Raw genomic sequence first — 12,768 nt, 5'->3', positions numbered from 1 at the left:
CGAAGGTTTGTCATGCAAAAGAAGTAACTTGAGAAAAAGAAAAGCAAGACAGGTAGTGTTGGTGATGGGACGTTGGACGTCGAACAAAGATTTTTAGTCTTTTGTGTCAACCTGTAGAGAATGGTCCCTCAAACTTAATATGAAGTGATCTTTTATTGGCTTCCCCGGGGGGGGGGGTCTAAGTGTTTTGAGAATGAGAACTTAATTATACAATATGAATAAAATGTGGAAATACTTAGAAATTAATAAATATTCTAAAAAATTATTAGTTTATTATACAAATCAAATATCACATAAAAGCGTTGGAGGAGAGAGGAAGATAGTTTTTCAGAATGAAGGAATCAATTTTAGGGGTTGGCATAGAAGTGAAAGAAAATGAATTTTACATTTTTCGATCCATTTCAAAGATATTAATGACTTTTAAGAAATTATTTTTAATTAAAAATTATATTATTTTTAAATTAGTATAAATCAATAAAATTTAAAATAATCAATCAATTAACCAATAAAAATATAAGACAACTACTATTAGAAAATAAAAGGATTCGCGGGGCAAAATTTTAATCTTAGAAATTATGTTTAGATGAAAACTCTTTTTTATTTTTTATTTAAGGGAAAAGGGCAAAAAAAAAAAAAAAAAAAAAAAAACTAGATTGCGATTGGTCTCCATTCTTCGGAAACCAAACCTGTGCCTAGACAAGATTCAAATACCAATACTTTTTCTTTCCGTTTCTCGAATTTTCTCCACAACCAAACAGATGAAAACCTAGGGCTTTGACGTTGTCATCGGTGAAGCTGCTCAACCCACTCTTTTCCTGAGCGCGTGAGCATCGCTTACCTATCTGACGGTGTCTCGGGCCTCGTTACTCATGGCCGACGAGTAGCATCATCGCAAACCAAAAGAGCGCGTGGAATAGGGTGGAGGAGAGAGAAAAAGCGCAAGAGAGGAGAGAGAAACGTCCGGATCTGTTCGTGCATCAGAGTGTCACTTTCTAGGGTTTTTCTGTCCAGGATCGAAACCCTAATTCGGATCATCCTCTAATCACCGATTTTCCCTTTAGCTCGGCTAGTAAACTGCTTCTTTGCACCATTTCTATCCGAAACTATAGTGCCGTACACGTTCGGATCCGCATACCGGAGATATCTGGGGTTTTTTAGCCGTCCTTAATACGTCTGTCTCTGGGGCGCCGGTGATCCGAAATCCTTGCTGTGTGGAGAAATCTAGGGTTTTGCTGGAGCTCCAGCATTTGATTCGTTGCATGTATGTATGGCTTCGAGACCATTAGGTAGTGATGATTCTAGGGAAAAGCATCGGTGGCCTGAGAGTAACAAGGTCTATACGCGGAAGCTCCACAACAAAGTCCTGAAGAACACAAACAACGTCAACACATCCACTGCCGTCACCGCCAACACCGCCAACAATAGCAAGAACAGCAACATCAACGCTGCCCAGCAGTCTTCGCAAACCTTAGCGACGACTGAAGATGGAAAATCATCACAGCCACAGATCTTATCACAGTTCGATGCAGCCTCCGACGATTCATCGAGCCTTGATCGGCCCCACGCTGGGCCACCAAACGGCTATGAGCTACCCAATGGAAATGGAGTGATGGGTTTAGTGAAGGTGGATAATAGAATCAAGATTAATAATTTGTTGGTGAGGTCGAAGAGTGAGATTAGGGATATAAGGAGGAAGCTGGTTGGAGAGCTTGATCAGGTGAGGAGCTGGGTGAAGAAACTTGAAGGTAGGGAGGTTCAGCTTAGTGGTTATTCTGGTGTTGGAGGGTACAGTCATTCTCAGGTGTCGGCAAATGATCTGATAGAGAAGGGAGGAAGTGGGTTGAGGGGGAACTCTGAAGTGGGTTCTGTGGGACCACGCAATTCGCGACCATTTCGAGAGCTTAGTGTTTCAGTAATGGAGAACAGCCATGGGGTTAGTGAATCTGCTGAGAAAGAGAAGAGAACACCAAAGGCTAATCAATATTATCGGAATTCAGAATTCTTGTTGGGAAAGGATAAATTCCCACCACCAGAGAGCAACAAGAAGTTGAAGTCTAAGAAACATGGGGGAGAAGGGGCACATGGGTTTGGGATGGATAAGAATATGAATCAAGTGTTTAAGAGTTGTAACACTTTGCTAGCAAAATTGATGAAGCATAAGCATGGTTGGGTATTTAATGTACCGGTGGATGTGAAGGGGCTAGGTTTACATGACTATTACACGATCATTAAACAACCAATGGATTTAGGTACGGTTAAGAGTAAGCTTAGCAAGAATTGGTATAAGTCACCTAGGGAGTTTGCAGAGGATGTGAGACTTACGTTCTGCAATGCCATGACATATAATCCAAGAGGGCAAAATGTTCACATCATGGCAGAGGCTTTATTGAATATGTTTGAAGAGAAGTGGGCAGCCATCGAAGCAGAATATAATCTTAATTGGAGATATGGTGTGGGTCGTGAAGTGAGTTTACCAACTCCCACCTCAAGGAAGGCTCCCCCTCATCTACCACCGCAGCCTCGCCCAGAAACAAGAACACTGGATAGGTTGGAATCTATGACAATGCCTGTTGATTCCAAGTTGAAACCTGTGAGTTATGCTTCAGTAGGTAGGACACCTGTCCCAAAAAAACCTAAAGCCAAGGATCCCCATAAAAGGGACATGACCTATGAAGAGAAGCAGAGGCTCAGCATGAACCTTCAGAGTTTACCCTCAGAGAAGCTTGACAACATTGTGCAGATCATTAAGAAGAGAAATTCAGCACTTTCGCAACATGATGATGAGATCGAAGTTGACATTGATAGTGTTGATGCAGAAACACTTTGGGAACTCGATAGGTTTGTGACCAATTACAAGAAGAGTTTAAGCAAGAACAAGAGGAAAGCTGAACTAACTCTTCAAGCTAGAGCCAAAACTAGCCGCACCCATGAAACTGTAGGACTTTGAATTATTATATTAGTAGTTTTTGTTTTCAATCCCATGCTACCTTCTGAGATTGAATTGTTGCTCGCTAATACTTTTTTCACTCATTTCATCTAAAAATATTTGCAGAACCTAGCCCCAGCCATGGTGGAACTACCAAAAGAAACTAAAACAGGTAAACCTTTTGGAAACAAAAAATTGTTGCCTTTTTTTTTGAATTTTAGTATTGGGTTCTGATGGCAACATAGTCACCTCTTGTCCTATGCAGATGAAAAGACAGTTTCCACTTCTCCTGGCCAAAAAGAAAAGCAGGGGGATAATGCAAGTCTTTCAAGTAGTTCAACCAGTTCCAGCAGTGATTCTGGATCGTCTTCAAGTGGTAAACATTTGGGGTTCATTCAATATGGCTGCATGCATATATCAGTTTATATATGGCCATTGTGTTGAAGTTGAAATAAATTTATTAATTCATGGGTACCTTATGTGCAGACTCTGATAGTGGCAGTTCCTCTGCCTATGGATCAGATGCGGGTCATTCACCTGGGTCTCAAAGGAGTTAGTAAGGTCGGGAACCTTCTCTTGACTAATGCATTTTTGTTCCTTTCCTTCTTGTAAGACCTGTTCTAGTTTTGGTTGATATATTGTTTATTTGTTTTTTTTCACCAATTTTAGTTGTTGCACTAGCACTCTCCGGGGTTTTTTTTTTTTGTTTAAATTTTTTATTATTTTTATCCTACTATGATGATGACATGCCTTGTAAAAATGATGTTATATGCACAGTTTATTGAGGTGCATGATGTAAAGTTCAACTGTGAGACAAATTACATGGAGACATGGTGACATGCCCTTCATCGTAGCAAGGATTTTAAATCATACTTTCCACGCCCAAACATGGCAGACATGTTAAAGAATGAGTGGGAAGACCTAGTAAAGGGTTGGGCAGTAAAAAACCTTGCTCTTTTGCGACTGCCTCGTTTTCCTTCCCCCTCTAGGTGCAGTTTAGAGGTTGGCCATTACTGGGAAAGCTTATCATGATTGGGAAGTGGGAACTCTCTTTGCAGATGCATAAAATTCTCTCAATTGGACCATAATCACTACAAAACCTCATCCCAAATGGGAAGTGCCTTTGTTGATGACTAAGAAGTTTCACAAAATCTTCAGGAAAATTTCACAATTTAAAACTGCACTTGTTTCTGGAACACTTGGATACTGCACTTTTTCTAGTAAATTTTAAGTTTTGTTTTTCTGCAGTTTAATTCTGCATAGCTATTTTTTAATGCTTCATGAACATTTTTGACGGTTGAATCTTTGTAAATAAGATTCCTATTCTTTTATTCAGGCTCAATTTTTCTGTCAGAGCTTCTTTTTTAAGTTCCAATTTATGATTTGACTTAAAACATAGTGGCGTGCTTTTGCCATAAATTCCCTTTTATCTTGTCAAGTCATGTTGCTATTCTGATTTGTACAACCATTTACAACTTTTATCCTAGTATTACGTCTGGGTTCATGCTCCTTGCTATCTTATCCCCTCTTTTTCCTGTTTCTCTAGTTGGTGGATGATGATATTCAAATATCCTGGAAAAGTTATCTAAAATCCATTGTGATTCGTACTTGTAAATTAGAACCTATCCCATAATTGGGTCAACACCTCTAAGTGAAACTAACTGAACTATTAGTTGGTGCACATTCATTTGTTTGATCTGACACGGAGTACCAATGGGGACAATCTATACAGTGGTAATAAAAATAGTTCTAAGCTAGTAACCTGACATTAAAATGGTAGATGCTACTATGATGATGTGTTGTTTCTTTATTTGTTTGTTTGGACAATTAAAAGATTATGCATTGCTATAGTGCTCCGGGGAAAAAAAAAAAAAGGGGAGGGGGGGGGGGGGAAGAGGAGAAGGGAATGAGGTATAAAGAGTTTTGCTAATTTGTTTATTGAGGCCGCTTGTAGGCCTTTGTGTGAGGGGCTGGATTGGAGTCCTATTTCTAGTGATCAGATGAGGTGGTTGGAGCTGCCTTTTGAGGAAAGTTAGGTTAAAGCCGTTGTATTTAGGATGGAGATTGGAGAGGGATAGGGCTCTGGATCTGGATGGGTTCAGTATGGCTTTCTTCCAAGAATGTTGGGATATTGTTAGAAGGGTTTTAATGAAGATCTTCAATGAATTTTATTTTTTAATGGGATTTTGGGAAAAAGCATCACTTCAACTTTTATCACTTTGGCGCTAAGAAGATTAGGTGTATTATGGTTGCATATTTTCGGCTTATTAGTTTAGTGACTAGTGTGTACAGGATCACTGCTAAGATTTTTGCGAAAAAGCTGAGTTTTGTGATAGGGGATACTATTTTAGAGGCTGAAAGTGCTTTTGTGGGGAATAGGCAGACTATGAATGCTATTTTAGCCCCTGTTTGGAATGTCCTTGGTGCCTAAGAGTAGATCTATTACAGTTGCAGATTTTAGCTTATCAGTTTAGTAACTGGTGTTAGTAACTGGTGTAAGGTCATTGCTAAGATTTTAGCTGAAAGGCTGAGTTTTGTGGTAGTGGATACTATTTTAGAGGCTCAAAGTGTTTTTGTGGGGAACAGGCAGACTTTGAATTCTATTTTAGCTCCTGTTTGGAATATTTTAAAAAATAAGTACTTATTATGAAAAATGTTTAAATTAAGTACTTTATCAATAGGTAGTGTTTGGTTTACACTTAAAATAAGTACTTCCTTCGAAAAGTACTTTTCGAAACTACTTATTTTTTTAAGAAAAATAAATATTTTTAAAAAGTATTTTTCTAAAAAAAAGTACTTATCTGAAAAAGTACTTATAATAAGTAATCTTAGACTACTTTTAGATGAGTACTTTTTTCCAGAAAAATACTTTTGTATAAGTGGTTCTAAATGATCCCTTAGTAGCAAATGACATTGTTGAGGATGTTCGTAGATGGAGAAATAAAGGGGTGGTTTTAAAGGTAGGTTTTGAAATGGTTTAGATTGAGTTGGTTGGAACTTCCTTGATAAAATCTTTTTGAGAGAGGGCTTTGGTCGAAGGCGGCGGCCGGCGACCTTGGATGAGGGAGTGCTTATCTAATTCTTTGTTCTCTACTATCATTATTGAAGAGCCTAAATCTTGGTTGAAGTCTTTGAAGGGGTGGGGGGGTCAGGCAAGGAGATCCTATTCTCCTTTTCTGTCATTTATTCTTCACCTAATTCCTGTTCTTGTTGACTTGCATGTTACTTATACTCATTTATTTCCTATAATATATATTTAATATTATATTATTATTATTTGTTATTAATACTATTAAAATAATATATTAGTATATATTATTAGTATTATATATTAGTATATTAAAAATAATATATATTATTATGATAATATTAGTATATTAATAATTAATATTATATTAATATTATCTTAATTATTAATATTATCATAATTAACATTATTATAATAATATTATCCATATTAATATATTATTAATACTAATATATTATTTTTTTGATTAATAATATTTGCTTAGTCTAATATTTAGTAATATTAATAATCATATTATAATATTATTTTTATCAATATTTTTATTCACTTTCCTGAATGGATGTTAAATATGGATTATTTGTACCGGATTAGGCAAATATCATGGTACTCATAAACATAATTAGTAATGGCTGTTTATTTCAAGTCATTAAATGATTTAATCATATTGTTTCAAATGTTTACTAAACAAAATCGACAAATTAATTTCCGAAGTTACACCCTTAATATTTGTTTACCTTACAAATCAAAGGACACAAAGTTAGTATATTGATTAATGATTAAAACATTTCCTTTGATCATGTTTAGGCAAAATGGATTGATGCAAATACCTAAATGTTCAATCTCAAACACCCATTTGTTTTCTCTTCTATTTTCAAGCATCCATTAACTATTTTTTGTTTTATAATTAGTTCATGTTTTAATTGTTGTTTGGTTTGAGCATTAACATGACTTTATTCTCAAAACCCATTTTGTGTTTTCCTTGTATTTTCAAGTATATTTTATAGCCACACACACACACACACGCACACACACACACACAGACGTTTGTATGTATAATTTTATGATTAACACGAGCAGATATGTAATTAATTAACTATATATTTATTTGTGGTGTGTGTTAACAGTCCCAATATCTATTATTTTTGTGCTCTTTCAAAGAACAACTTCAACAGCATGTCCGACTCCATGCCGTAGAGGCTGTCATGGCCTGCCGTGAGATTGAGCAGACCTGAAAGGCTATCACTGGTATTACTATTTCCCCTCTCCCTCTCTCTCTCTCTCTCTCTCTCTCTCTCTCTCTCTCATAGATATTCAGTATAAACTCTCCTATGTATATGCAGAGACAGCAGGAGATATATCTTCTGAAATATTAACTAATTATGTGTTTTAGAGTTAATTATTTCATACTAATCTCTAACATACATATATATAACATATATATTAGCTGGTTGATTAATTAATACTTAGAAGATGTGAAGGAATATTGTATGATATCTAGGAAAATCTTCCGTTTGTGTTTTCCAGCTACATTTAGTTTTTGGAGGTTGCAATTATTTGGAGATGTTTCTAAAAGATTGGTAATGTTTGTGTTATAAGTTTAGGCGTTCGTTGATGTGTTTGGTGGGAAGAAAATATATAATAATCATTTTAATTAGAGAAAAAAAGATTAGGGGGGTTTCTTGTGAAAATGTGTTGGCGGAGAGAGAGGGGTGGGAGGAGTGGGGCCTATGCCGCCTTTCAAAGAGAGGGAAAAGGAAAATAGTTTATAGTTAGGAGGGTAGTTTGTTGAGGAACAGGGCAACAATATTTAGTACCAACAGCACCCGCCCAACAACCACAGATGACCTAGATTATTGCAATTTCCATATATACACCTATTATTATTATTATTATTATATAGGGTTTCTAGAACACTTTTATTATTATAGTATTCTTTTTTATAAACAGTCTCCTTCATGGCTCTTTTGCTTCATTAGTATATTTATATATATATATATATATATATATATTCTAATTATTTAAAAAAAATATAATTTAGGTTTAACCTACCACAATAATACACATCATATCAGTCAATTTAACCTTGATATTTCCCTTACATGCCTTCACAAGGCAGTGGTAAAGGGCATTAAATTTTCAATTAGAATATATTGAATTTGATTCTTATTTTGCAAAATTGGGAGATTGTTTTTATAGTCGTTTCCAAACTCACAATAAATATATAGGTAAGACGTCGATGCATAGACAACATGAATAAAAATCAGGAAAGTGTTAACCCACAATGATCTTATTGAGAGACTTGACATACAAAATGTATGAATTTCTTCAATAATTTTCTTTTTTGGAGTTAGAATTATTTAAGAAATTTACTACTTGCATGATTATCACAAGATTAATGATTCAACCAATTCCTTGCATGTACAGAGAGGGCATTTCTTTATGGACATAGAGAGGGCATATATGCGGCACATATATTTCTAACTATTGAAGTTAGAATTAGTGCATGTGTTTATATATGCATAGAAATTTGACTTTTGATGGAATAGTAATTGAGATGGAGCACTTGCATTGTCGATATGTGTGATCTAGTTTGTAGAACAATGCTTTAATGTAAAACAACCTACCTACTTAGACATTATGATTGCTAATAATGTGATGTTCCACGATGATTAAATTTTAAGGGTACATAGAGTACATAAGAAGGGTCGAACAGCAACATGGAAACAAGTTTCTAATTTTTTTTTTTGCTTGATGATAAGGAACTTGGGGTGGTCGGAACCCTTTGAATCCTTACCTCCTTTCCAAACCCTGAGGTGAATTGATCATGCTATGCATAAACTAGCACCGAATAATTCAGAGATGTCCCTAGTGGAATCGAATTGATGTCTTCTTTTAGTCTCTTGTCTGCTCCTACCACTAAGTCACACCCTTAGGCAAAATAAATTATATTTTGGATGATAACAAAGAATTTACTTCTTTCAAACCACGAAACATGTGTGTGTGTGTGTACATATATCCCGAGTCAATTACTTAGCCCCATTATTTATGTCGTTTGTTGTTTTTTCAGTAATTGTTGATGTATTTATAGATGGCAAAGATTTGATTTGGTCCCTAGTGATTTAATTCATGCATGGCAACTGATTTCTTCCGTTTGCTAGCGAGCACATTGGCAAACTCAAGAAATATTTTCGAAAAACTGACCATTCTCGGTTCAGCCCTTTCTCATTATAAAGGAAAATTGTCAATCTTTACAAGGAATGTAGTAATAGCCAATCTTTACAAGGAAAGTAGATATTATGCTATACAAAGGAAAGTCTAACGTATTCCTAATATTCAGCATCTATACATGGTAAATATATTGTGTACATCTAATATTAATAGCTAAATTGATGCCGCTATCGAGTCATGGCTTTGGTGAAGACATCAGCCACTTGGAGATCAGACGAAATGTAAGGAAGAGATATCACCCCGACTCTCCAAGGTATCTCGGATAGGATAACAATCAACCTCAATATGCTTGCTGCATTCATAGAAGACAGGATTTTTTGCAATCTGAATAACACTAGTGTTATCAACATGAAGAGGGGTAGAATTAGTCAAAGGAAACCCAAGCTCCTCCAGAAGAGCCCATAACCATACAATTTCAGAACAAGTAGTAGACATAGCACGATACTCAGCCTTAGTAGATGATTTAGATTCATGATTTTGTTTCTTGCATTTCCACGAAATTAAGGCATCACCTACAAACATACACCGCCCCATAGTAGATCAACACGTATCTAGACACCCAGCCCAATCTGCATCACTATAGGCAACAAGTTGAAGAGATGAGCCTATAGGAAAGAATAACCCACGAGTAGGTGTCCCTCGAGGATAGCGGATAATGCAACGAACTGCAGCAAGATGAAGATGCCGAGGAGGAGACATAAACTGGCTGACTTGATGAACAGCATAGGAGATATCCAATCGAGTAGTGGTAAAGTAGATAAGACTCCCAACTAGGCGCCGATAGAGAGTAGGATCATCTAGAAGATCCCCTTCATCCTTCTTGTATTTGTCATTTATCTCCATAGGAGTATCAACAAAAGAGGTATCCTCCAAACCATCCAACATGATAAGATCTTGAATATACTTATGCTGGTTTAAGAAAATACCAGTGGCCCGATGATGAACTTCCAGTCCCAAGAAGTATGTGAGAGCCAAGATATTTCATGTGGAAAGTTGCATGCTATAGCTTCTGAAGCTTAGTAATCAAACCACGGTCAGTTCCAGTAATGATGATGTCTTCCACATAAACCAAGAGAAGGATTATACCTGCCCTAGACTTGTGGAAGAAAAGAGAAGAATCATATTGACTTTGTATAAAGCTGAAGGTAAGAAGTGTACTACAAAACTTCTTAAACCAAGCCCGGGGAGCCTACTTGAGCCTATATAGAGAATGCCTTAGCTTACAGACATCATGAGAGAGGAAGTCGTCATACTAGAGGGAATCTTTATGTAGATCTCTTCTTGGAGATCACCATGAAGAAAGGCATTCTTCACATCCATCTGATGCAGTTGCCACGATTGTGAAGCGGCAATAGCTAAGATGGTTCGAATCGTGGTCATTTTAGCATAAAGAGCAAATGTTTCCTTGTAATCAACCCCATATTACTGTTTGTTACCCAGAGCGACAAGGCGAGCTTTGTTCTGGTCCAAAGAGCCATCAGAACGAAGCTTGACAGAGAAAACCCATTTGCTCCCAATGGGATTGATTGTAGGAGGACAAGGAACAATTAATATCCCAAGTGTGATTTTCCTCAAGTGCTTGAAGTTCTGTTTGCATTGCATTTTGCCAACACGCATGTTCCATGGCCTGTTTGTAGCAAGAGGGAATGGAAATAGAGGATAAAGTAGCGACAAGAGAAATAAGAGAGAAGAAACTATACCAATCAGGGGGTCGAGAAGGACGAGTAGACCAGCGAAGAGTGGTGGAAGCAAGAGCAGGATCAGGCGCCGGGTCAAGATCTTGGGGTGGCACAGAGGAAGTGGAACCAGACTCATGTCGACTATGTCTTTTATATACGAAACCAGGTTTGAACCTTTCCATAATTGTCGGTGAATCAGAAAAGCTAGGCAAAAGAGATAAAGATGTAGATGACAGCTTAACATGAGATGGAAAGAAATACTATTTTTCAAAGAAAACAACATTCCTAGAAACTCTTAGACGACGAGCACGAGGATCATAACAAACATAGTCCTTTTAAGGAATGGCATAACCAAGAAAGGCACACTTAACAGACTGAGAAGTAAGTTTATGTCATTCATGAGCAGGGAGATGTACAAAACAAACACAACCAAATGTACGAAGATCATAATATGAAGGAGAATGAACAAACAACTTAAAGAAAGGAGAAACATGAAATGAACCGAAGTAGGAAGCGCTTCACACCAAAAATGAGGAGGAACAAATGATTCAAGTAAAAGGGTTCTTACCACATCAAGAAGGTGACACTTTTTCCGCTCAGCAACACCATTTTTGTTGTAGTGTTGAAGGACAAGAATGTTGAGAGATGATTCCTTTGCTTTGAAGGAAGTCCTGAAACTCATTAGACATGTATTCTCCTCCAGAATCAGATCGCAAGATCTTGATGCTGACAGAGAATTGAGTCTTAAGAAGTGCTTAAAGACTGAAAAAACTTCTTCCTTAGCTCGTAGGAAGTAAACCCAAGTAAAACGACTAAAGTCATCAATGAAAGTAACAAAGTACGTACTTATAATGCGAATGAGAAACAACAGGTCCAATTCCCCAAACATCACCATGAATAATATCAAAATATTGTGAGGCACGAGATGCATGATGAGGAAAAGGTAGAACTTTACTTTTGCTTAGTTTGTATGTTGTACAATCAAAGGAAAGATCAAGAGAAGAACACATTGTATTTTCCAACAAACCATAATTAAATAAAGTACGAAGTACATTTGAGTTTGGGTGGCCTAGACGTCCATGCCATTTGGAAGGGATGGACGCCTCAGCGCCGTCCAAAGTTCTCACAACTATACGGTCATATCGGCTTCTTGCTGCATGTGTCGGTGAATCTTTAGATGATAAAAGCATTGGTGGAATCCTGGAATCCTCTGTATGTGTGCCTTACAATGGACGGGATAGACGTGGCTCCGACAATCGAAGACGATCACCATACCAGACATATGTGCCCGATCCTAGAACTTCTTTGGCAAGGTAGTTGTACAATGTTGCCGGAGTCAAGATTCAAAGGATTGCGGGGGAAGATGAGAAGATCACTTGGAAATACTTGAAGGCACTAATGGAAAAAGAAGAAAGTGAAGAGGCTCAGTTGCATTTGTTAGCCCTTGCCATGTACGGTCTAATCATATTTCCTAAAGAATTGGGAACCATCGATCGAGCCACTGTTTCCTTCGTGGCACAAGTAAAGAATGGAGCTAACCCAGTGCCTGGTATTTTGGCAGAGACATTCCGATCCCTCAACCGTTGTAGGATCAAAAGCTTGGAATGGTTGAAATGTTGTGTGCCACTACTTTATGTCTGGTTCGCTAGTCACTTGTCAAGTAGCCAAGGGGGATACCGTAACATCTTCTCAACACTTACAATTCCTTTGGCCGAATTTGAAGAAGCTCAGCAGAATGAACAATGTAGCAAGGCCGATTGGAACACGAAATTGCATAATTTGGCTGACTCGGGGTTTGTCTGGCAGGCGCCATGGATGGACTATTCTAACATGATATATCGGTGTGGAAACCTCTTGTGGGTCCTGTTACTAGGCCCATGGGGAGGGATAGCATATGCACCCTTGAT

General features: G+C 37.3%; 1 protein-coding gene across 4 annotated transcripts in view; it reads left to right on the top strand.

The window, feature by feature from the left end:
- Positions 1 to 568: 568 nt before the first annotated feature.
- The window catches only part of LOC131146706 (transcription factor GTE4-like), a 38,548-nt gene continuing 26,348 nt past the window's right edge, over positions 569 to 12,768 (top strand). The window contains exons 1-5 of one of the 4 annotated variants that reach the window (XR_009134440.1): positions 569 to 2,935; positions 3,053 to 3,098; positions 3,192 to 3,302; positions 3,413 to 3,487; positions 7,079 to 7,199. Coding sequence is in view for 2 of the 4 variants with exons in the window: in XM_058096462.1 (XP_057952445.1) it covers positions 1,268 to 2,935; positions 3,053 to 3,098; positions 3,192 to 3,302; positions 3,413 to 3,483 (1,896 nt within the window). In the remaining 2 variants the exon portion in view is untranslated. Of the gene's footprint in view, positions 2,936 to 3,052; positions 3,099 to 3,191; positions 3,303 to 3,412; positions 3,714 to 7,078; positions 7,359 to 12,768 lie in introns of those variants that run through there. The other 3 variants (XM_058096462.1, XR_009134439.1, XM_058096473.1) reach the window with 3 other exon arrangements.

This window comes from Malania oleifera, chromosome 1 (assembly GCF_029873635.1).
Source record: "Malania oleifera isolate guangnan ecotype guangnan chromosome 1, ASM2987363v1, whole genome shotgun sequence".
Lineage (NCBI taxonomy): Eukaryota > Viridiplantae > Streptophyta > Magnoliopsida > Santalales > Ximeniaceae > Malania > Malania oleifera.
This window is presented reverse-complemented; position numbering and strand designations above follow the sequence as displayed.